The following is a 19,869-nucleotide window of genomic DNA, read 5'->3' as shown; positions in this document are numbered from 1 at the left end:
AAGCTAATGAGCATACTTGCTAATAATGGGGTCGACTAAAAACGAGTTGTTGGCGTGACAATTCATACTCATTGTCAAAGAGCGGCACGTTTTTGGGGGGTTTGAAAATCCAAATGTGGGGCCGGGGGCGACATTACAACATGTGTGGCAGTCACATACAGACCACACATAGCGTCGGTCTGTTCCATGCGAGTTACCACCGCGGTCAAGCACCGGTGCACCGGCTTCGGTTGACGTGTGCCTCCGCCGTGATCAAAGCGAAACACTCACGACTTGCAGCCGCGAGAAAACGACACAACTGCCCCAAAGTCCTGATAAAAACCCTCAGCCTCTTATGTGCAGACCCGTTAGAAACCCCGCATCTAGAACGCAATGCCGGGCAGCGGAGCCGCCACTTTGGTATTAAATATGGACCCCCGGGGGGTTGCATGGGAAAGACACAAGGGGGCCATATGTCTCATCTGGCCAATTAGCTAGCCTGCTAGCCAGCGACGAACATAACAAAATGCATTTGCTCTCAACTCCACTGGCGGACCGACGCTAGCTTCAGTTGCTACTCACCCAAGCAGAAGAGTCGAGGATGTCACAAAAACTGAGCCGGAGCCGCGTGGCAGGCTCGTCAAACGGTTACTAGTCCCGCTGTGCTGGATGTGAACGACTACAGTCACCGGACAAGCCTGCGGTGTTGCTGCGTTTTCAGCTCGCACCGCTCACAGCACCATTAAAAGCTGCATCGTTGGAGCGATGGCTGGACAAACAGCGCCGACAGCGCGCCGCAAAGCATTGTGGGAAACGGCGTTTACTAAACGTGTCGTTCGTTTGATATTGACATATTGTGGAAATGCTCCACCAAGTGGTAAAGGTGAAAAACGAATCAGGGTGTGGGACGTTGTATCAGAATGCTTTGCTGAAACGCAGCATATGAAATATAATAATGATGAAATACACTTGAACTTAACAAAGAACAAACTAAGGAACCATTATTGTTCTTAATGGTATCTTGTAATTCTAACTGAGAATATACACTACCGTTCAAAAGTTTGGTGTCACCTAGAAAAAGAAGAAACAACTTAGAAATTACCTTATTTTTAAAAGAAAATCACGGTTTTTTTCAATGAAGATAACATGAAATTAATCAGAAATACACTCTATACATTGTTAATGTGGTAAATTACTATTCTAGGTGGAAACGTCTCGTTTTTAATGAAATATCTACATGGGTGTATAGAGGCCCATTTCCAGCAACTATCACTCCAGTGTTCTAATGGTACATTGTGTTTACTAATCGCCTTAGTAGACTAATGGAGGGGGAGAAAACCCTTATGCAATTATGTTAGCACAGCTGAAAACAGTTATGCAATGAGAAAAGCTATAATACTGGCCTTCCATTTAGCTAGACGTTTGAAGAACAAAATTAATATTTCCAATAACAATAATTATTTCTAACCTTGTCAATGTCTATATTTTCTATTCATTTTGCAATTCATTTGATAAATAAAAGTGTTTGTACAAAAACAAATATGGAAATCTTCTATGTGTTAATATTGAGCAAAACATAATTTAGTTAGTATCTGTGAATCTGAATGGAAATGTGTTATTAGTCCGAAATTCTAGCTTGATGACACATCTTCATTTCCCCTTATTTTAATGCAAAATACTTAATTATTAACTGATGTCCACATTTATGTGTGCTTGTTTGCTTATTTTAATATTATTTGTACTTCAGTCATGTATCCTACCCTCCTACTGTGTCCATGTGTTCTCATTCTCTGGCTGCTCGTTTATGTGTGTATTTGATTATTCACTACTTTGGACAAATTAAATTAATACATTTGATTGTCCGGAGTGAGCTGTAACTTGCAGTCCACCACGATAGGCGTCAGCAGTGAGTCCGCTGGGCAGCACACGCACACGAATAGTTGTAAAAGAAGACTCACCAGCAGTCGCGCGCTGATGACGCACATTGGAGAAAATGGAGAGGAAACACATGTCAGCGTTTGCGTTGTATCAAACGTTGCCAACAGACGTGTCTCCTACTGCCACGAAGTCTACTCGGCAGGTATTGTTATATATTGTGTAAACAATGTGGTAGAACCGGATGTAGTGCTCGGTGCTGTACTCTGTCGTAGACTCTCAGCTGCAGGAGGGACGGTGCTGAAACTGGCACGGTCCCTCTAGTCACGGTGAGCTGTACAACCATGCTACCTGCTCTCCATTTCGCCAGGCTAACGATGCTTCTATGTTCACTGTGTTTAGCCTTATGGTCACTTGTATGATGTTCTAGGTGGCAGATAAGAAGAAAAGAAAAAAGGAGAATGGGGCCAATAAGGTCCACACAGTAAAAGATCAGTTAAAGCCTGAAAGGAAGAGAAAACGAAAGAAGCTGCTTAAGTCTCCACAAAGAGAGGCGAGCCTTATGGGATTTGCAAAAGTAAGTTTGTATCTGCTGCAAAGATGGATGCCATGGGGGCTGTTTTCACATCCAAGATGTAATGATCTGTTAACATTTTTTTTCTCCACTTCTTAATTTCGGTTATTGTTTATGAGGGTTGTATTATTATTATTTTTGACGCTAAAACGACCATAGCGTTCAGTTATGGTTCATCGCGTCTCTATGCTTCTGATACAGGATGAGGAGAGCGTAAATGGTGATGCTCTGGATGCTTTGCTGGCCGACCTGGCAAAAGTCAACAACAGCAGGGAGCGAGCAAGCAAACTGTTCAAGTGGCTCATCAACCCCATTCCTGCCAAGTCCTTCTTCAGGTATGGGGGATGGTTTTGGCAGGGGTTTTCAGTGTAGACTGAACATATATATAGATAGTGTCATCTCTTTCTTGGACAACTCACTGACTAATATTGTTCCTCTTTCCGTAGAGAAACGTGGGAAAAGAAGCCCATTCTTGTCCAACGTAATAATCCAGATTATTACAAGGGACTATTCTCCACAGCTGAGTTTGATCGCATATTAAGACACGTAAGGATCTGAAACATTACCTTATCATTTCTTACTTTATCCATAATTTATGTTATGTTATCTTCAAGACGGAGCGTACCGCACACCACAAACTTGTACACAGATGGTGTTATTATTATTGTTATAGGACTCATTTATGAAAGTGTAAAAATGAAGACGGTACTGGAAAGTTTTGAGGCTGGTTACATAAATAATAGCTCTTTTTATTAGGAGACAAGTATCCACTACTACAACTTGGATTTACATTGGCATGCTGTATTAGCACTTCAAGGTGTTTAATCTCCACCATTGGGACAGTCAGACAAACTGATTTGGCTGAATGGTTAACATTAATGTGGTACATTGGCTCTTTTGACTGTAATCCCTCTGTAATGATTATTTTTATAAACTGTATTATATTTGGGCTCATCATTTATTAATATAAAGAAGGAAATCTAATAGGAAGTATATATTATTTTCAATGTAAAAATGACCCGCCTCATTTATGGTGTTTGTGTATATATTTTTTTCATTTTTTTGCGCCTTTACTGTTGCATTGTACTCTTTGATATATAATGAAGAGCTGTCATAATGAGCCACATGTCTGCGTTGTTTGATTTAAGGAGGATGTTCAGTACGGAGTGAACCTGGACGTCACAAGCTACAATAATGGCAAAAGGGAGACACACAATCCTCCGGGGAGAGCGCTGCCGTTCACTGTGTGGGACTTCTATGGGGTAAAGCCACACTGATGCAGGCACTAGATGTGTACAGTATGCGAGTATTAGTAGGATTCTGTATTTGTATGTTCCTTGTAATTGGACCCTTTGCAGCATGTTGGCTGCTCTGGCTTTCTCTTTGGGGGATCCTTATAGTTTCTTCTTAATTTTAAATTTCCAAGGGCCAACTTCATTCAATAGCAATTGGATGTATGTTTACGCATTAGGCAATATATTGATTTGAACTTTTTCTATTCTGCAAGATAAAAGTAGTTTTGATTTCAGTGCATTTAAAGTATCAGGGCACCATCTGCATGGCGCACGAGTCACAGATTTGTAATCCTCATCGTCGTATCGCCCTCTTCCAGAACGGCTGCTCCCTCCGCATGCTGAACCCACAGGCTTTCTCCTCCACAGTGTGGAATGTGCTGTCCATCTTCCAAGAGCAGTTTGGCAGCATGGCAGGAGCTAACGTGTGAGTATTTTGGATAGTATTTGTCTTGGATACTCATTTTGGATGCTATCGGTAACTATTACATCTGTGTATTGTCCCTCTAAACCAGCTACCTGACACCACCTGGAACACAAGGCTTTGCGCCACATTATGATGACATTGAGGCGTTTGTGGTTCAGCTGGAGGGGAAGAAACATTGGAGAGTGTATAACCCAAGGTGAGAGAGAAAGGAGCCGTTTTACAATTTCTAATTTATAAACTAGGATTATGTTAACATTTCATGTGCATGATCCTTAGCACATTGTAGCTAATCTAGTTTTTATGCTTTATATTTACCCTATGCCACTCATGACATGCAGTGTTTTCCTAGTATGATATAAAGTTAGTAAATAAGTGATGGATTGATTCCACGACACACTAAAGTTGTTTTTCTTACTTTTTCATAGGACAGACGATGAGATCTTGCCTGTGCTTTCAAGTGGTGGGTAAAAAAAACCATTTGTTTTAATTTGGTTGAAACTGAAGTTCTAGATGTATTTGTGGTGTGTGTTATTGGTGACACACCGTTACGTTGAGAAAGGCAGCTAGTTGCACAAAGAGGGAGGTAGTCATCATTCTCTAGGGTGCCCTCCCACGACCTCTTCAGAGCTGATAAAGCAGACGGACGTCATTCCTCAGACAAGACTGCTTTGTGGCGGCTGTTACTCAGTGGTGAGCACGGTCGTCCTTCAATCAGAGGATCGGTGGGTCGATCCCCGGCTCTGCTAGCCCATGTCGATATGTCCTTGGGCAAGACACTTAACCCCAAAATTGCTCCCGTAGCTGTTCTATGGTGTGTGAATGTTAGTTAGCCCAGATGGGCAGGTGGCTCCTCCCAACAGTATGAACGGGAGAATGATGTCAAGTAGTGTTAAAGCACTTTGAGTTGTCGAGAGACTATTAAAGCGCCAGACGAGTACAGGTTAAATTACCATTTGCGTTTCACTCCAGGAAACTTCGATCAGACAAACATCGGGAAGCCGATCCTAGAAGTGGTGCTTGAAGCCGGAGATCTCCTTTACTTTCCCCGGGGATTCATCCACCAGGGCGACTGCCTCCCAGATGCTCACTCCCTCCACATTACCATCTCCTCCTACCAGAAGAACAGCTGGGGGGATCTGCTACAGAAGGTGAAACTCTGATTAGAAACCTTGGTTCCCAAAGAGAACCACGTAGAGCCAGGGTACATTGACCCTTTTACTAATGAAGCATTACAGGCATTGTGCAATTACCAACTGCACTTCCATTATGATACTAATGTGACTGAACACACTTCTTTTAGTTGAGCAGAACACGTGCTGCACCAATCCATCAAAATTATAGGAGAAGGATACTTCTCATCATTTTTGTTGTGCAATAATCCACGATACATTTTGGATAAGAGTAGTGCTACAGATGAATAATTCATTCAACCACTTGCACTTGGTATTTTTTAATTCACCAACAGTCTTTCCACTTTTTAACTGCCCCTTTTTTTCAGGTGGTTCCAGCAGCATTGGAAATAGCAATGGAGGAGGATGTGGAGTTTAGACGGGGCTTACCTTTGGACTACTTGACGTACATGGGAGTACAGAACTCTGACAAGGTAATTATCAGTTATTTTGTATTTTTTGTCACTTCTGTCACCCTAACCGTCATTGGCGTTTCACTAATGACCCAAGTCGTTCTCATGCATGCATGTGTTAATGTAGGATGATCCACGCAGGACAACATTCTTTTCACAAATTGAGTTTCTGATGACGAAGCTAGCAACCTACTCCCCGGTCGATGCTGCCGTGGATCAGAAAGCCAGAAGCTTCCTTCATGACTGCCTCCCTCCCAAGCTCACTCCCGGTACATGATGCATACGTCAGTTCTGGGAATAAACTTGCTTTCAGTTCACTTAATTCAAAATAAATTGTACTATCACATGACATTGATGATTGTAAATTGAGCTGGACAGCCTGAGATGCACTCGGTAATGCTGCTGATTCTAACGGCTCCATGCCATCTCCCACAGAGGAATTGTCCAGCAGTGTGCAAGGAGCATCTGCTAGATGGGAGTGTGGGCAAGTCATTGATGTAGGAGCTCAAATCACGACCCAGACCCGAGTCAGAGTTCTCCGCGCTGGATGTGCCAGGTAATGCAACCTTTTATTGCATTTCAAATAATGTTCACACCAGGCAGGTTTGGATTGGACTATTCAAAATGTGGAGTGTACTGTATGTTGTCTAGAACACCTGATTTAATGATACCCTCACCCCCCCAGGTTATGCAGTGATGGAGAAGCTGTTAATCTTTACTACATAACAGAAAACTCCAGAGTTTACCACAAAGAGGAGCTCAAGAGTTTTGAAATCAAAGCAGAGGTAGATTGGATGATGTTTGTAAATCAGGTTTTGTATTTAGGGTCCCAATGATGTTGTCAGACAAATAATTGTTTTTCTTTCAGCACACAGATGCCATTGAGTTTCTGATCCATTCATATCCCAAATTTGTGACCGTAGGAAATTTTCCATGTGAATCTACAGAAGACAGGGTATGTTGTTTTAAGTGCCGAGCTGTGACTCTACTGCACATTCACCCATGTATGTGTACGGACAATTTAAGAAGGCGGGTCTTGCGTTTGACGATTGATTACGTCTGGTAATAGGCCTGTCATTCATACTTCTTTCTTGAATGTCCATGGACTGATTAAAAGTCCGCTTTCAGATAGATTGGCATTCGAAATTATTATTTGAGCGTCTTGTTTTTGTGAAATCAGCTGTTTTAAGTTTGTTTTTTCTTTATTTGTATCCCCAGATCGCTTTGGCTGAGTTGCTCTTTGAGAGGGGGATCATCCACACTGCAGAACGCCTGTAGTCGCCACAATTCCGTCAGTCATGCTGACTGCATGAATAGATTGCCTTCGTACAATATCATACAAACAACTTCTTTCCCCAAGTAGTCGTCTTTAGCTCGACTACTGGTCATGTTGAACAACACATTCACGAAGTTGCTCTCTGTTTAGTGTCAAATAAACTTGTTTTTTAAAAGAATGAAATGGTGTAATGTGTTATGCAATCACGCGCAAGTCCCATTGTTTGGATGAGAACGGGCATGTTTATTTGTTGATACAACTGAAATACACAAGTACGGTCTTCTTAAATATTCTGCTTGAGGGACACCCATAAACCATTCATGCCACAGATGACAGGACACATTATCCACTTAAGGGCAGTCTACTTCCAGGTCACCTCCTCACCAGGCTTCAGCTCCCTAAAGAGAACAGTCAGAAGCTTAATGTCGGGAAATGCTTATCAAAACTTTTTTTTTAAGCCAATTGTACTCTATGTAATAAGTTCACTGGCAAAATGAAATGGTAAAACAATGTACAACTAGGGTCTTTGGAGATCAATCTCTAATATTTGTGGGTTCAGAAATTATATTTTGGATAGCTGTTCTAGTGTTGCAACACCAACTACATGTGTTTCCTTAATAACTGAGCATTCAGCTTAATTATATTTAAAGTGGAGGTGAGTGGGTAAACGGAAGCAAGAATCCTCTTCAAACCAATTTGGACTGGATCCTTAAGTTCCTGAAAACATAGGGTGACCCGTTTTAACTTTCAGACTGAGCAGGGAAATTACTTTATCCTTACCTGCTGAACAAAACACTTTTGTTCCTGAAAGCAGTCAGCTTCTGGTCCTGTTGTTTGTCAAGGTACCATCCGATCACAAAGCCCATGGGCACAAATATGTTCGGCCAATGCTCTCGGGCCATTGACAGAAAGTTGACCATGGTTCCTGTAGAAATGAGTAGAAAACTGATTTTAAACCCCGATCTCAAACGCGCTTACATTTGCAGTTCAATGCTGTCAAATTAAAAACAAAACAAATGTAATATCCAATAGATGGCTCTAAATGAAATGACATGCACTTTGAAAGGACTTAGTCCAGAGTAAATTAAGTCAACGGAAACTAATATGCTTATTTATAAACTAATATAGCAATATCGAGTTGAGATAATAGGTAACTCAAAAATCTGAGGAACCAAACAGGAGACGGTACTTCCAATTGTTTTAGGAAGGCCATCTTTATTGACAGGAAAACCACAAAACAGGTGTTACACTAAAGCAACTGCAACAATAAAGCTGACTAGAAATATTTCTGATTTGAGATTGATATGATTGGACAACTAAAACTGACAAATCATGATCGGTGATGACAACCTCAAACACATTGTTTTTAGCCTTTGGACGACCTCATGGACACTTATTTGGACAGAAACATTATGGCGCATGCTATTTAGTCACTGTGTTGTTGCGAACGTTTGTCAGACAAAGCTGAGCTAATCGGTGTGAGGTGAAGGTAATCGCTAAACCTCATTTAATAACGTTAGCCACAGCAACTAAGTTAGGTTATCTTATCGGTTAGCTAAACTAGCTATATGTGTCAGGTTTTCAGGTGTCAGGTTTTCGCTGAGAATGGTAGCTTTGCCTTTAGCTAAATCAACATATTGCATTACACTGACTCAAATATCGAAAAAGGACAACGGATATATAAAACATTACCTTCTGTTCACACCGAGCCGTGGCTTCTAGCTTTAGCTCCTTCCTCACTAGGCAGAGGACATTGGACTAAACCAACTATGGAAATGTGACGCTGTAATAAAACATTTTTTTAAAGAGGTTATTACCGGAATGGCTCTTATCATGGGCAATAATAGCAGTTGTAACTTACGAATTCAACACATTTAAGCACATTATTATTAAAATATACTACAATAAAAATGAGCATTTGGTGTTGAGTTGCAAACATATTTGTTATATTCCCACCGCCACACTTGGTACGGTCTTTTGCCCTTTCACACATGATGCAGCGGTAAACATGTCCGCTCGTCAAGTGTGTCCCATTCACGCGAGCCAAAATGTCTTAATGTTGGATTTCTAGAACATTTACCAATTGTATTTCTATATCAACGGAATATAATTATACTGTCTCATATTTAGTGGTACGTGGCACCTTCCTTTGACCCACGTTACTCAACGTGACATCCACAAGCTATGTGTAGCTAGCTAGCATGCTAAATAGACTGTAGGCTAATAGTTACTTTGTTAACATTGCTAGTGAACTCTAGCTAGCAACCGAACAGTTTTACTTTTCTATCTGACTTGTAATTCACCGACGGCTCAACTAGCCAGCAACATATTTAACAACCAGTCAAGTGTCTTTTTTTGTAGATAACAGTGATTGAACGGAATGAATGCTCAGTCGCATATAACGTTAACCACAGCAACGAGGTTAAGTTGCACAGAGCCACTTAACGGAGATGGTTTGGTTTATGAGGTTTGTTGTTATGTGTTAAGCATAACCTCCTGCTAACCCGATTCTACTTTCAGCGTGACAACTCAAGAAACATGACTTCCATTATCAAACTGACAGCCGTATCAGGGGTTCAGGAGGAATCGGCCCTCTGTTACTTGCTGCAGGTGGATGAATTCCGCATCCTCCTGGACTGTGGCTGGGATGAGAACTTCTCGATGGACATCATTGAATCTATGAAACGGTAATTGTGGTTTCGGTCTTCGGATTCATTACTTCACCCTTCTGTTTGCGAATTCAAACAAGTGTGTGATATCCTCTTTTCCCTCCAGATATGTTCATCAGGTCGATGCCGTGCTCCTCTCCCACCCTGACCCTATACACCTGGGAGCCCTGCCATATGCAGTGGGGAAGCTGGGTCTAAACTGCACTATCTATGCGACAATTCCTGTCTACAAGATGGGTCAAATGTTCATGTATGATCTATATCAGGTATGAAGCGGGTGTGGAGAATGAAATGCTTTTAAAGTTATTAGTTATTGATTGCATCATTGCAGGCGATTTCTTAATCATTTCGTTCTTTCCACTTAGTCTCGAAATAACAGTGAAGATTTCACACTGTTCACCCTCGATGATGTGGACTGTGCTTTTGATAAAATCCAGCAGCTGAAATACAATCAGATTGTCAATTTGAAAGGTGAGTGGATTGCATACCGGTTTGGTTCAGGACAGGAGTCACCACTCTTTTTGTATCACAGACACCCAACTGTTTCACATCTTTCTTTTTACCTGACAGGCAAAGGGCATGGTCTTTCCATCACTCCACTTCCGGCCGGTCACATGATTGGAGGTACGATTTGGAAAATTGTGAAGGATGGCGAGGAGGAGATTATTTATGCTGTTGACTTCAACCACAAGAGAGAAATGTGAGCACACAAAACATTGATATGAAATTGAATTTGTTTTTATTTTGTCTGTTAGCTCATGCACATTTTGACTCTCTTTCTCTGTTCTAGACACCTCAACGGCTGCATTTTGGAGAGCATTAGTCGTCCATCTTTGCTTATCACAGACTCCTTCAATGCTAAATATGTACAGCCACGTCGCAAACAGAGAGATGAGCTGCTCCTTAGTAAGTAATCTTCACTCAACTTTAAATAGTAATGTATTTATTTAAAAGGTATATTTATCCAATTTAATTAATTATAGTTTAAGTATTGCATTTATATTATAACATGTCTTCTGCGAACAATATAACCACGTTATTCAAACAAGCAATTTTGTTGAACAAGGATTTACATTTTTCATTTATGTTATAATTTATTTTCTCCTCACTCCCTCTTCTAACTACTCAAGTTAACATGTATAAAATGGTAGAACATTTGTTTTTGTTTCTCTCTTTTTATTCTTTATTTTTTACTGCTAGCCAATGTAATGGAGACCCTTCGTGGTGACGGCAATGTCCTTATTGCCGTGGACACAGCAGGGCGCGTGTTGGAGCTGGCTCAGCTCTTGGACCAGATTTGGAGGACAAAAGACGCTGGGCTGGGAGCTTACCCACTCGCTCTGCTGAACAATGTCAGCTATAATGTGGTTGAGTTCTCAAAGTCCCAGGTATAAATCAGCGATTCTTACACTTTAGAGGATATTGATACCTGTGACTTTACCAGAATAGTTCAGATTTAGAATCAATTTATTTGCCAAACAAAACAAATGTGCACAATTACATGAAGTTAATCCACTTTCTTTCTAAAGGTGGAGTGGATGAGTGACAAGCTCATGAGGTGCTTTGAAGACAAGAGAAACAACCCCTTCCAGTTCCGCCACTTGACCCTGTGCCACAGTCTGGCAGACCTAGCGCGGGTGCCCAGTCCCAAGGTGGTGCTTTGTAGCCAACCAGACCTCGAGTCTGGCTTTTCCAGAGAACTCTTCATCCAGTGGTGCCAAGACGCCAAAAACTCGGTTATCCTGACCTACCGCACTACACCTGGAACTCTGGCCCGCTACCTCATTGACAATCCTGGAGAGAAGATGTTGGATCTGGAGGTGAGACCGGCAGTCACAATGCTGATGCGTCATGACAGAGGGTGTTCAGATTGTCTCTTTACGCAGCTTTTTCCCATTCAGACCTATTATTTTCACCATATAGATGTTTCCCTCTTCTTGTTATGACAGGTGAGGAAAAGAGTGAAGCTTGAAGGCAAGGAGCTGGAAGAATTCCTTGAAAAGGATAAAGTTAAAAAAGAAGCCGCTAAAAAACTGGAACAAGCAAAAGAGTAAGTAGAAATTGACATGGGTTGACTGGCCACTCAAGGGTTAGATGTCTTTTTTTAAGGACGCTTCCTGCCTGGTGGTGTAACAAAACATCTAATTCATACAATTTTACTGTTTTATAACAACTAAAGGAATAAATTATGTTGAAAGCCAGCAGAAATGCAAATGGTGCTCCAGATTGCAAATTTAAAAAAAGGCTATTTGATTGGAAATCTGTGAATGGGAGATGAGTCACAGCCCTTTAAGGCAACATTCATACTCAACTGAACAAAAATGCGTTGCCTGTCTGTTGAAAAATGAATCTTGTATGTCCACAGTTAATGTGTATTTTATGCACTTGCAGGGTGGATGTTGACTCAAGTGACGAGAGTGATATAGACGATGATCTGGATCAGCCAGCTGTAGTTAAAACTAAACATCACGACCTGATGATGAAGAGCGAGGGTAGCCGCAAAGGCAGCTTCTTCAAACAAGCCAAAAAGTCTTATCCAATGTTCCCCACGCATGAGGAGAGAATCAAATGGGACGAGTATGGGGAAATCATCAGGTGATGCAACTTCAATACACGTCCGATAACATAAAGATGCAGACATAGAATTTACACTGACTATTTTGATGACATCGTCAATAAGCCATTATTGTTATTTTGCAGGCTGGAAGACTTCCTGGTTCCTGAACTGCAAGCCACAGAGGATGAGAAAAGCAAAATGGAATCCGGGATGACCAACGGGGATGAGCCGATGGACCAGGATCTCTCGGTTGTTCCCACCAAATGCATCTCCAGTATAGAAAATCTTGAAATTAGGTCAGTCATATTTTAAATAGGTCTGGCTCTGTGACAAGAACTCTGCCGGGTTTAGTTTCCAATATGTCTCGTCTCAAGTCATTAAAGAAATCCTATCTGAGGATATGAAACGATGTTTGACAAATCAGCTGGTTTTAAAAAGCTTTGTGCTCTCTTATTTCTTCTCCAGAGCGAGGATAATGTACATAGACTACGAAGGTCGCTCTGATGGCGACTCCATCAAGAAGATTATTAATCAGATGAAGCCCAGACAGCTGGTGATCGTTCGTGGGCCGCCGGAAGCCAGTCTGGACCTGGCTGAGTCCTGCAAGGCTTTCAGCAAGGACATCAAGGTCTACACACCCAAACTGCAGGAGACCATAGACGCCACCAGTGAAACGCACATCTACCAGGTCAGCCTCAGTAAAAGCTTGCTTTTTAATTTGTGAATATGGTTGCCTACTTCTTTAGGTCTACATGTATCTTTAAATGTGCTTAATAGATTCTTGAAGCTTAAAATATGCTGCTGTGAAAGAGTAAAAACTGGAAAAACGTTGTACGGTCATTTCTTTGGTATTTTGCAACCGGTTGGCAATTGAGGCAAGAAATGAACTGCTACGAGGTTAAAGCACCCGTCCATGACGGGCAAACATCTTCATCTTGTCTCATCTTCTCGCGGTAAAGGTGCGGTTGAAAGACTCCTTGGTGAGCTCCCTGCAGTTCTGCAAGGCCAAAGACACGGAGCTTGCCTGGATCGATGGCGTGCTGGACATGCGCGTGGTGAAGGTGGACACGGGCGTGATGCTGGAGGAGGGTGTGAAAGAGGAGACGGAGGAAGGCGAGCTGGCCATGGATGTCGCCCCTGATCTCGACATCGACCAAAACGCCACGGCGGTGGCGGCACAGCGAGCCATTAAGAACCTGTTTGGGGAGGACGAGAAGGAGGTGTCTGAAGAGAGTGATGTCATTCCCACGCTGGAGCCACTGCCTCCACATGAGGTAAGGCAGGGAACACACACCGTTTAAAAAACAATCCATCCCCATTTTTGAATGAGTTTAGGGGTTTTGGGAAATGTGTGAACATTTTAGTTCACATGTTCTGCCAGTAAGCAAAACAAATTATCTCCGCCCTGGTTGTAATACTATTTTTTTTATTTCACTGGAAAATGGAATTAACTTCTTAAAAATTCTACTCCCGTTCCCTCATTAACAAATCCGGAATAAATGAATATGCAAAGATTTTATTTCAAAGGTTTAAGTGCGGGTCAAAATTAAGTCTCTCGCCTCCCTTGAATGACAAACTAGTGCAAGTAACGGATGAATTGTCTCGCTTTTTTTTGTTCTCCCTCCAGATTCCTGGACATCAGTCGGTGTTCATCAACGAGCCTCGCCTGTCCGACTTCAAGCAGGTCCTGCTGAGAGAGGGCATCCAGGCCGAGTTTGTAGGAGGAGTGCTGGTATGCAACAACATGGTGGCTGTCCGCAGGGTGAGTTGTCCTTCCTATGAAGGTCAAAGTGCAAAGGAGCTTCAGAGTTGATATATAGCCAGCGTTGTAATGAAATTAAAAGCCTGGGAATTTAGGGACCTCTACAAAACACTTTAAGTACCCAACAAGAATTTAAAAGGCCTTTGGCTTATCACAAAAAAGGCATCCTCTCGCATATCCTGTCTAACTTTTGTTGTACCCGTCAAAGCCCCAGAAACGCACAACAACAACACTCTTTGGTTGATGATGGACTGACGTGCATCCCGACCACGTAGCCCAGATCACTGCGAGTTGTTTTAGATGTCGTAAACACAGCAGCAGACTGCATATAGTAATATAGTACAGTAAACACAGCAGCATATATAATATATATATATATTAAACACACAGCAGCATAGTGCATATAGTAGTAATATAGTACATTAAACACAGCAGCATAGTGCATATAGTAATATAGTACAGTAAACACAGCAGCCTAGTGTATATATACACTTATGATGCTCTGTTTACTGTACTATATTACTTTATGCATATAGTAGAGTAAACACAGCAGCATAGTGCATATAGTAATATAGTACAGTAAACACAGCAGCAGTCGAGAGAGACATGGGCAGAGGTATCTATCGAATGTATTTCTATGCGTGTTATTGCCACCCAAAGTCAAATAGTTAGCATTGCAGTTAAGTGGTGTTGTTTACAATGCCATATAGCATAGTTACTTTACTGAAGAATATATATATTTACCAAAATAAACATTCAAAGATTTTCTTTACCTGGTGATTGTTAAAAATTTCCCAAAAACCTGTCAAGTTAAGTCTCTCAAAATGACCCGAACATGTGATTCTTCATGGTTTATTTCAGGGTTTGGCAATCTTTGGTACAAGTGGCACCATTGACACATGGTAACTAGCGGCCCTTTAGCAATACGTATGCATGAGAGTTTTTTGGTAGTTTCATTGGTTTGGGCCTTTGATCGGCGAGTACTCGCTGCTTTCTTCGCAGGATTTGTTACGTTTATTGCTGATGAACAAGTTGGTAGAAGGTTGTCAGGGTTACTAATTTCAACGCATTTGTTGATGTTTTCAAGATGGTAGCTTCTTGTATCGTGTTCTCATATATAATGTCGATGCCCTGCTTATGGGATAAGAGTTAGTTTTTTATGTCAATATGCACGTTCCCGATATGGACGGATTATAATTACACATCTGTTGTCGATCTAGATTTTGATGCGGTGTCATGATTAAACTTGTTAATGTTAAATATTTTGAAATTGAAGGTTGAGGTTTATATACTTAGAGAACTTAACTAAAGGAAAAGTTGGTGTGAGCCAGGATACCAAAAACAAAATGCATAATTGACAATAATTTAAAATAGGTACAAACCAGAAGATGAGATCAAAGTGAACTGAGACTTTTATAAAGCGATTTAAAAGGGAAAACTTGAAGCAGATCGCGTCATTAGAAATTCTGTGAAAGTCTGTGGGGATGAATTGGACGCCTATTTATTTTGGAGGTCAGCGGTGGGCTGTAGGGTGCTTGTACGTCTAAAATGTGAATGAATGGACCCATGTGACCTGTGCATCTTTGTACAGACGGAGGCCGGGCGCATCGGCCTGGAAGGCTGCCTGTGTGATGACTACTATAAGATCCGGGAGCTGCTGTATCAGCAGTACGCCGTGGTATAGCAGCAGGAGGAGGAGCAGCAGCAGCAGGAGGAGGAGGAGGAGGAGGAGGAAGAGGAGGGCACACTGCAGAAGAGCATACAGCGGCAAAACAGAGACTATCCTTTACGAGGACTTTACTCCGAGGAGAAGAGTGAGCCACGCTCTGCCTCATGGGCAGCTCCAGCTGTTTCACTGTGAACCCAGTTGTACATTTTCCCTTTTTTTATAGGTGTTTTCCAGATAATGATTTTAATTTTTTTTATTTGATAGTTTCCCTCCACAAAGCGAGAGGCAGATGCTGTCTCTGGACTGACCTGTCTGTGAAAAGAAACTCCAGCTCCTCCCTCTGTACAGTAACACCCTGATGGACTAGAGGATGTGTTCCCCCTACTTTTCTGTCATTAAATACTTTTTTTTCCAAACCTGCCTCGTCTCAGATGTGTACGGTTAAGGCCGGGTATCGAACCTCAACTTCAAAATGGGCATCACATTCTTGGCCCAATTTTTAAGCTCTGTCCTCTTCAATCATTCCTTTTACTGTGTAATAGACATAGTTTAATCTTTAGTGGGCACTACATTGAGATATTGGACCCTCTATCTGTAAAGTACCGTCCTTATCGTGGATCACGATGTGGTGGATAGAGTTCACATTTGATTCCTACAGTAAAGCCTTAGTCTTGTACTCTATGTTGGTATTCTTTGATTATATATTCAGGTTAACAGGAATGTGTGGTCCTATTAAATGTTGGATGTCTGCGTGTGTCACATTGATAGGATGCTCCTGTGTTTTTCTTATTGCACTTCTGTGAGGCCGGATACATTCTAAGATTTGATGTCTAACAACCAAACTAACCCTGATGACATCCTCAGAGTAAATTCCTCAAAATTAACAAAATTCCTCCAGAGCCACAGGAGGCAACTGTATGCCCAACAGGCTAAATAGTCCTTGTGACGGGTAAGCTGGCGTTCATGTGTAATATTGGTCTATTTTTCTAAATGAAAAGTGAAAATTCCTCAAACTAATCTATTGAAAAGAATAATTTTAGGAGCAGAAACTACCAGAATGATAGCCTCCTCTGTCCATCTGAGATGTGTATGTGTGCTGCTTGTATCAACACAACATTTACTGCCTACTAGTTGAACTAGTTAGTGCTGCAACACCAGATGGAGACATTTTTCAGCTGCATCTACCCGACCCCTGAATACCCAGATCAAATCTGCCCATGAAGCAGGACCATCTGTAATACCCTGGTGAGATGACACTGTCCCTGAAGAGATAACTGGGATTGAATATAATTCCGCCCACTCGCACTAAAAATTTTTTTTGTGAATGATGAAAAGCTTCAGCGGTTTGTTTTCTTATCTTTTTCTGCCACACATGGATATACAGCCTCACCTCTGCTGCGCTCCAGTGAGGTCGAACCGGCGTATTAGGAAGTTGGGGTGATAAGAGGGGATGTTGCTGGCGTTGAGGATGGAGGCGAAGGCGAAGGCAGGGTGTCACTGCCGGTGAGATGGGTTCGCCGCAGCCGTGGTGCCACATTGACTCGGTTTGCAGCGCTGTGTGAATCCCGGGGGTAAATCCCCAACACTGGCAGCTGCAGAATGCCACTTTTATGGATATACCAAACCCCCCCCCCCCTCCCTCCCTCCCTGCTTCCTACCTTCATTCCCACAATTCTTCATCACTCAGAACTCTCCCAACATCACATGTGCAGCAAAGTGGTGGAGACTCCTCCTTCACTGATAGCCTGTTAAGCAATCACTGGGGGCCACATGCACACAAGTAGGACAGTGAAAGCTGTGTGTGTGTGTGTGTGTGATGATCATGCACATGTTACACTCGAGCACTGGCGGCTGGCTGACGTGCAGGCCCTCTTCTTACACAGTTGCATAACATACAGTGTTGCACTTTAGAAACATTAAAATTGAAATGCTCTTTTTTAATCCGTGGCTCACACACGGACACACACAAAAACTTTCTCAACGGTGCCTTTTATTCCCCACCCCACCCCGAACCTCAGTAACCTGTGACAGACAGCAGCTGAGTGAGAGATAGAGAGCTAGAGTGGAGATGAGGAGGAGGAGAGAGAGGAGCTCTTTTGTGCCACAGAGCATGCCAGCCCTGCCCAGTCACTACTTTTCATTTTGATAATTGACCGCCAACTCCAGAAATGTCCATCAGCTAATCCTCTTAGCTTTCATAATGCTGACTCTGTCACAGAAGGCCCTGTTTAAATGTAACGAGCAGCTAAGCCCAGAGCACAGGACAGGGTCTCCCTGAGGCACTGGGGCCACGTTGCCCCCTGGAGGCCAGCAGGAGATCTGCTCTCCGCTCCACAAGTGCCCTGCCTGTCTGTCACATCACGTCTAATCCATAAATCCATAACCTGGCTCCGTGTTGACCACCCATCCGCTTTACACACTGCTCATTGGCACAAAGCGGTACTCAAAAAGTAGAATCCTGGTTGTGTTTATTCATTCATCTGCGTCGATAGGAGGATAGATGAATTTAATCCCTTTTGAATTCTATTCACTTAGCAGAACAATAATGCCAATGACATCAATGTAATCATGTGAAAAGGGGGAGAACTCTTATGGAACCATAGTTGTGCTTTTATCTCACCATCGGAGAAAATCCCCCCCCAAAAAATAATAGGCCTGCTATATTTACTAACACCGAGACCCCCATATAGGGGCATATTGACATGTTATGACATATTATGTGTAAGAGCCACAAGTGTGTTTTTAGTATAATTAAGTTTCAGAATTGTTTATAATTTAATATTTAGAATTATGCTCACGGTGGAGGAATTATAAGTTAAATACATTGAAAGATCTTTATGTTAATGACTGACGCTCGGGCCAGGCTATTTAATGACGTCATGACGGCAACAGGTGTAAGAACAGAGCCGCATTAGACATGAGAGATATCGTTTTTTTACCGTAAGACTATGAGATCGTTTTGAACGTTTATTATTTTGTGTACTTTGTTAGCGTTTTTTGCTGTTTAAAATAAAATCGAAAGAAAAGGAAATGAACGGTCTCCTGTCATGCGCGTGAGAGGAAACTCACTGTGTCTGCAGCTCTTTAGCGGATTAAGAAAACAATAACGACGGAACGCCGCTACATTATGGTTAAACTGTGTAAACAATTTAAATAAACATGAGCAAATTTATTTATGTTACACATTAGCCATTTTAACAGAACTCAACCAACCAATGATTATTACAATTTCATAATCATAGTTCTTCTCGGAACTATAGCAACCTATAGCTCGGTGCTATCAGAAGCCAGATGGCTAAAAGCAAGACGATTCCACAAAGCATGTCTATATATATATATTTTAATATTTTTTATTTTTACAAAATAAAAAGCCCCAAACTTCTGTATTTGGATGTATTGAACACCATAAGTAATATACAAGGGTCATTTATGCTTTGGTACATGAGAAAATCCAAATGGCACACAGAGAGTGGTCACACATCGGGCTCGTGTTGAGGTTTAGACCTTTTAGCTGCATTATTCCAAAGAGATAATCATCCTGGAAGTACTTTTTTTCCATAGGCGAACCTGCATTTTAAATTTGTAATCTTTATTTACTCTTAACCACTAACATATATTCTGATATTTACACATCTGAACAAAAGCTCACATGTGTTTCCTTTATTATAACACCATTATTATTCAAATAGCCCTTGTGGTAACAGAGATACACCCTTTTTATTTTGGGTATGTCATTTCGAGCAGAGGCCTAAAAAATAAGTTGTTTTTTCAAATTAAACACCAAAATTCTAACATTCATGCCAGTGTCTTAGTTGCAATTTCGAGACTGAGATATATATATATGTCATTTCTGAGAGCTAAGGCATCTCTTAATTGGGGAAAAGCTGCAGAACTGACAACAAACTGTAAATGATGACAAAGCCCCATCGTTGGCAGTCGCATCTGAATGAAATGAAATTGTCAAATATTTCTCTAAAAATCTGTTTGGGTGGAGTTTTATTTTAATCAGGTAGCTTCTCTATTCCTTCCCTTTCCTGTTTTGAGACTTTTCATTTTCTTCCCAACTCCACACATCCTAATTCCCCTCGAGGCATTTCCCTCTATCTCTTCCATAATTCCTTCCTCTGTGGATAATCCTCATGTGCTAGCATCCTCCTGTGGTAGTTGTCCTTCAGTGAAGGAAGCACTCCTGCCCACCCTCCCTGTA

General features: G+C 41.7%; 4 protein-coding genes across 5 annotated transcripts in view; 2 read left to right on the top strand and 2 right to left on the bottom strand.

Moving 5' to 3' along the window:
- The window catches only part of extl3 (exostosin-like glycosyltransferase 3), a 34,671-nt gene extending 29,502 nt beyond the window's left edge, over positions 1-5,169 (bottom strand). The window contains 1 exon segment of the mRNA XM_056427657.1: positions 5,098-5,169. The gene's annotated coding sequence lies outside the window, so the exon portion shown is untranslated.
- Positions 1,964-7,188, top strand: riox1 (ribosomal oxygenase 1). The gene is made up of 15 exons (XM_056427671.1): positions 1,964-2,059; positions 2,285-2,431; positions 2,630-2,763; positions 2,875-2,974; positions 3,577-3,690; positions 4,041-4,147; positions 4,236-4,343; positions 4,573-4,607; positions 5,117-5,295; positions 5,646-5,750; positions 5,857-5,998; positions 6,165-6,285; positions 6,415-6,514; positions 6,598-6,684; positions 6,948-7,188. The coding sequence occupies exons 1-15, from the start codon at positions 1,973-1,975 to the stop codon at positions 7,005-7,007; spliced, it is 1,626 nt and encodes a 541-aa protein (XP_056283646.1). The 5' UTR covers positions 1,964-1,972; the 3' UTR covers positions 7,008-7,188.
- Positions 7,189-7,224: 36 nt separating this feature from the next.
- On the bottom strand, positions 7,225-8,778 carry LOC130202274 (NADH dehydrogenase [ubiquinone] 1 beta subcomplex subunit 1-like). The gene is made up of 3 exons (XM_056427672.1): positions 8,698-8,778; positions 7,786-7,930; positions 7,225-7,403 (listed from the first exon to the last, which is right to left on the bottom strand). The coding sequence occupies exons 2-3, from the start codon at positions 7,923-7,925 to the stop codon at positions 7,367-7,369; spliced, it is 177 nt and encodes a 58-aa protein (XP_056283647.1). The 5' UTR covers positions 7,926-7,930; positions 8,698-8,778; the 3' UTR covers positions 7,225-7,366.
- A 246-nt stretch (positions 8,779-9,024) lies between these two features.
- On the top strand, positions 9,025-16,078 carry cpsf2 (cleavage and polyadenylation specific factor 2). 2 transcript variants are annotated; one of them, XR_008833416.1, is made up of 16 exons: positions 9,025-9,137; positions 9,526-9,692; positions 9,781-9,940; positions 10,040-10,145; positions 10,245-10,374; positions 10,465-10,580; positions 10,875-11,062; positions 11,204-11,494; positions 11,624-11,724; positions 12,066-12,269; positions 12,375-12,527; positions 12,697-12,919; positions 13,191-13,505; positions 13,859-13,993; positions 15,585-15,807; positions 15,927-16,078. XR_008833416.1 is itself a non-coding variant. In XM_056428709.1 (15 exons), exons 2-15 carry the CDS (start codon positions 9,544-9,546, stop codon positions 15,675-15,677), a joined length of 2,364 nt encoding a protein of 787 aa, XP_056284684.1. In that variant the 5' UTR covers positions 9,025-9,137; positions 9,526-9,543; the 3' UTR covers positions 15,678-16,078. The 2 variants fall into 2 exon arrangements, 1 of the variants encoding a protein (XP_056284684.1); XM_056428709.1 differs by having other exon boundaries at positions 15,585-16,078.
- The last annotated feature ends 3,791 nt before the right edge of the window (positions 16,079-19,869 follow it).

Source organism: Pseudoliparis swirei, chromosome 12, assembly GCF_029220125.1.
Source record: "Pseudoliparis swirei isolate HS2019 ecotype Mariana Trench chromosome 12, NWPU_hadal_v1, whole genome shotgun sequence".
In the NCBI taxonomy this organism is placed as follows: Eukaryota; Metazoa; Chordata; class Actinopteri; order Perciformes; family Liparidae; genus Pseudoliparis; species Pseudoliparis swirei.
The sequence above is the reverse complement of the archived record's forward strand: the minus strand, read 5'-3'. Positions and strand labels throughout refer to the sequence as shown.

What these genes read in the sequence shown, in the direction of transcription:
- riox1 (XM_056427671.1), top strand. Translation starts at nt 1,973, where the DNA reads ATGGAGAGGAAACACATGTCAGCGTTTGCGTTGTATCAAACGTTGCCA. An exon ending in CCACGAAGTCTACTCGGCAG is followed by an intron (nt 2,060 to 2,284) that starts GTATTGTTATAT and finishes ATGATGTTCTAG; the next exon opens with GTGGCAGATAAGAAGAAAAG. An exon ending in GAGTACAGAACTCTGACAAG is followed by an intron (nt 5,751 to 5,856) that starts GTAATTATCAGT and finishes GTGTTAATGTAG; the next exon opens with GATGATCCACGCAGGACAAC.
- LOC130202274 (XM_056427672.1), bottom strand. Translation starts at nt 7,925, where the DNA reads ATGGTCAACTTTCTGTCAATGGCCCGAGAGCATTGGCCGAACATATTT. An exon ending in AAAAGTGTTTTGTTCAGCAG is followed by an intron (nt 7,404 to 7,785) that starts GTAAGGATAAAG and finishes TGTTCTCTTTAG; the next exon opens with GGAGCTGAAGCCTGGTGAGG.
- cpsf2 (XM_056428709.1), top strand. Translation starts at nt 9,544, where the DNA reads ATGACTTCCATTATCAAACTGACAGCCGTATCAGGGGTTCAGGAGGAA. An exon ending in GAGTATGGGGAAATCATCAG is followed by an intron (nt 12,270 to 12,374) that starts GTGATGCAACTT and finishes GTTATTTTGCAG; the next exon opens with GCTGGAAGACTTCCTGGTTC. An exon ending in ATAGAAAATCTTGAAATTAG is followed by an intron (nt 12,528 to 12,696) that starts GTCAGTCATATT and finishes TTTCTTCTCCAG; the next exon opens with AGCGAGGATAATGTACATAG.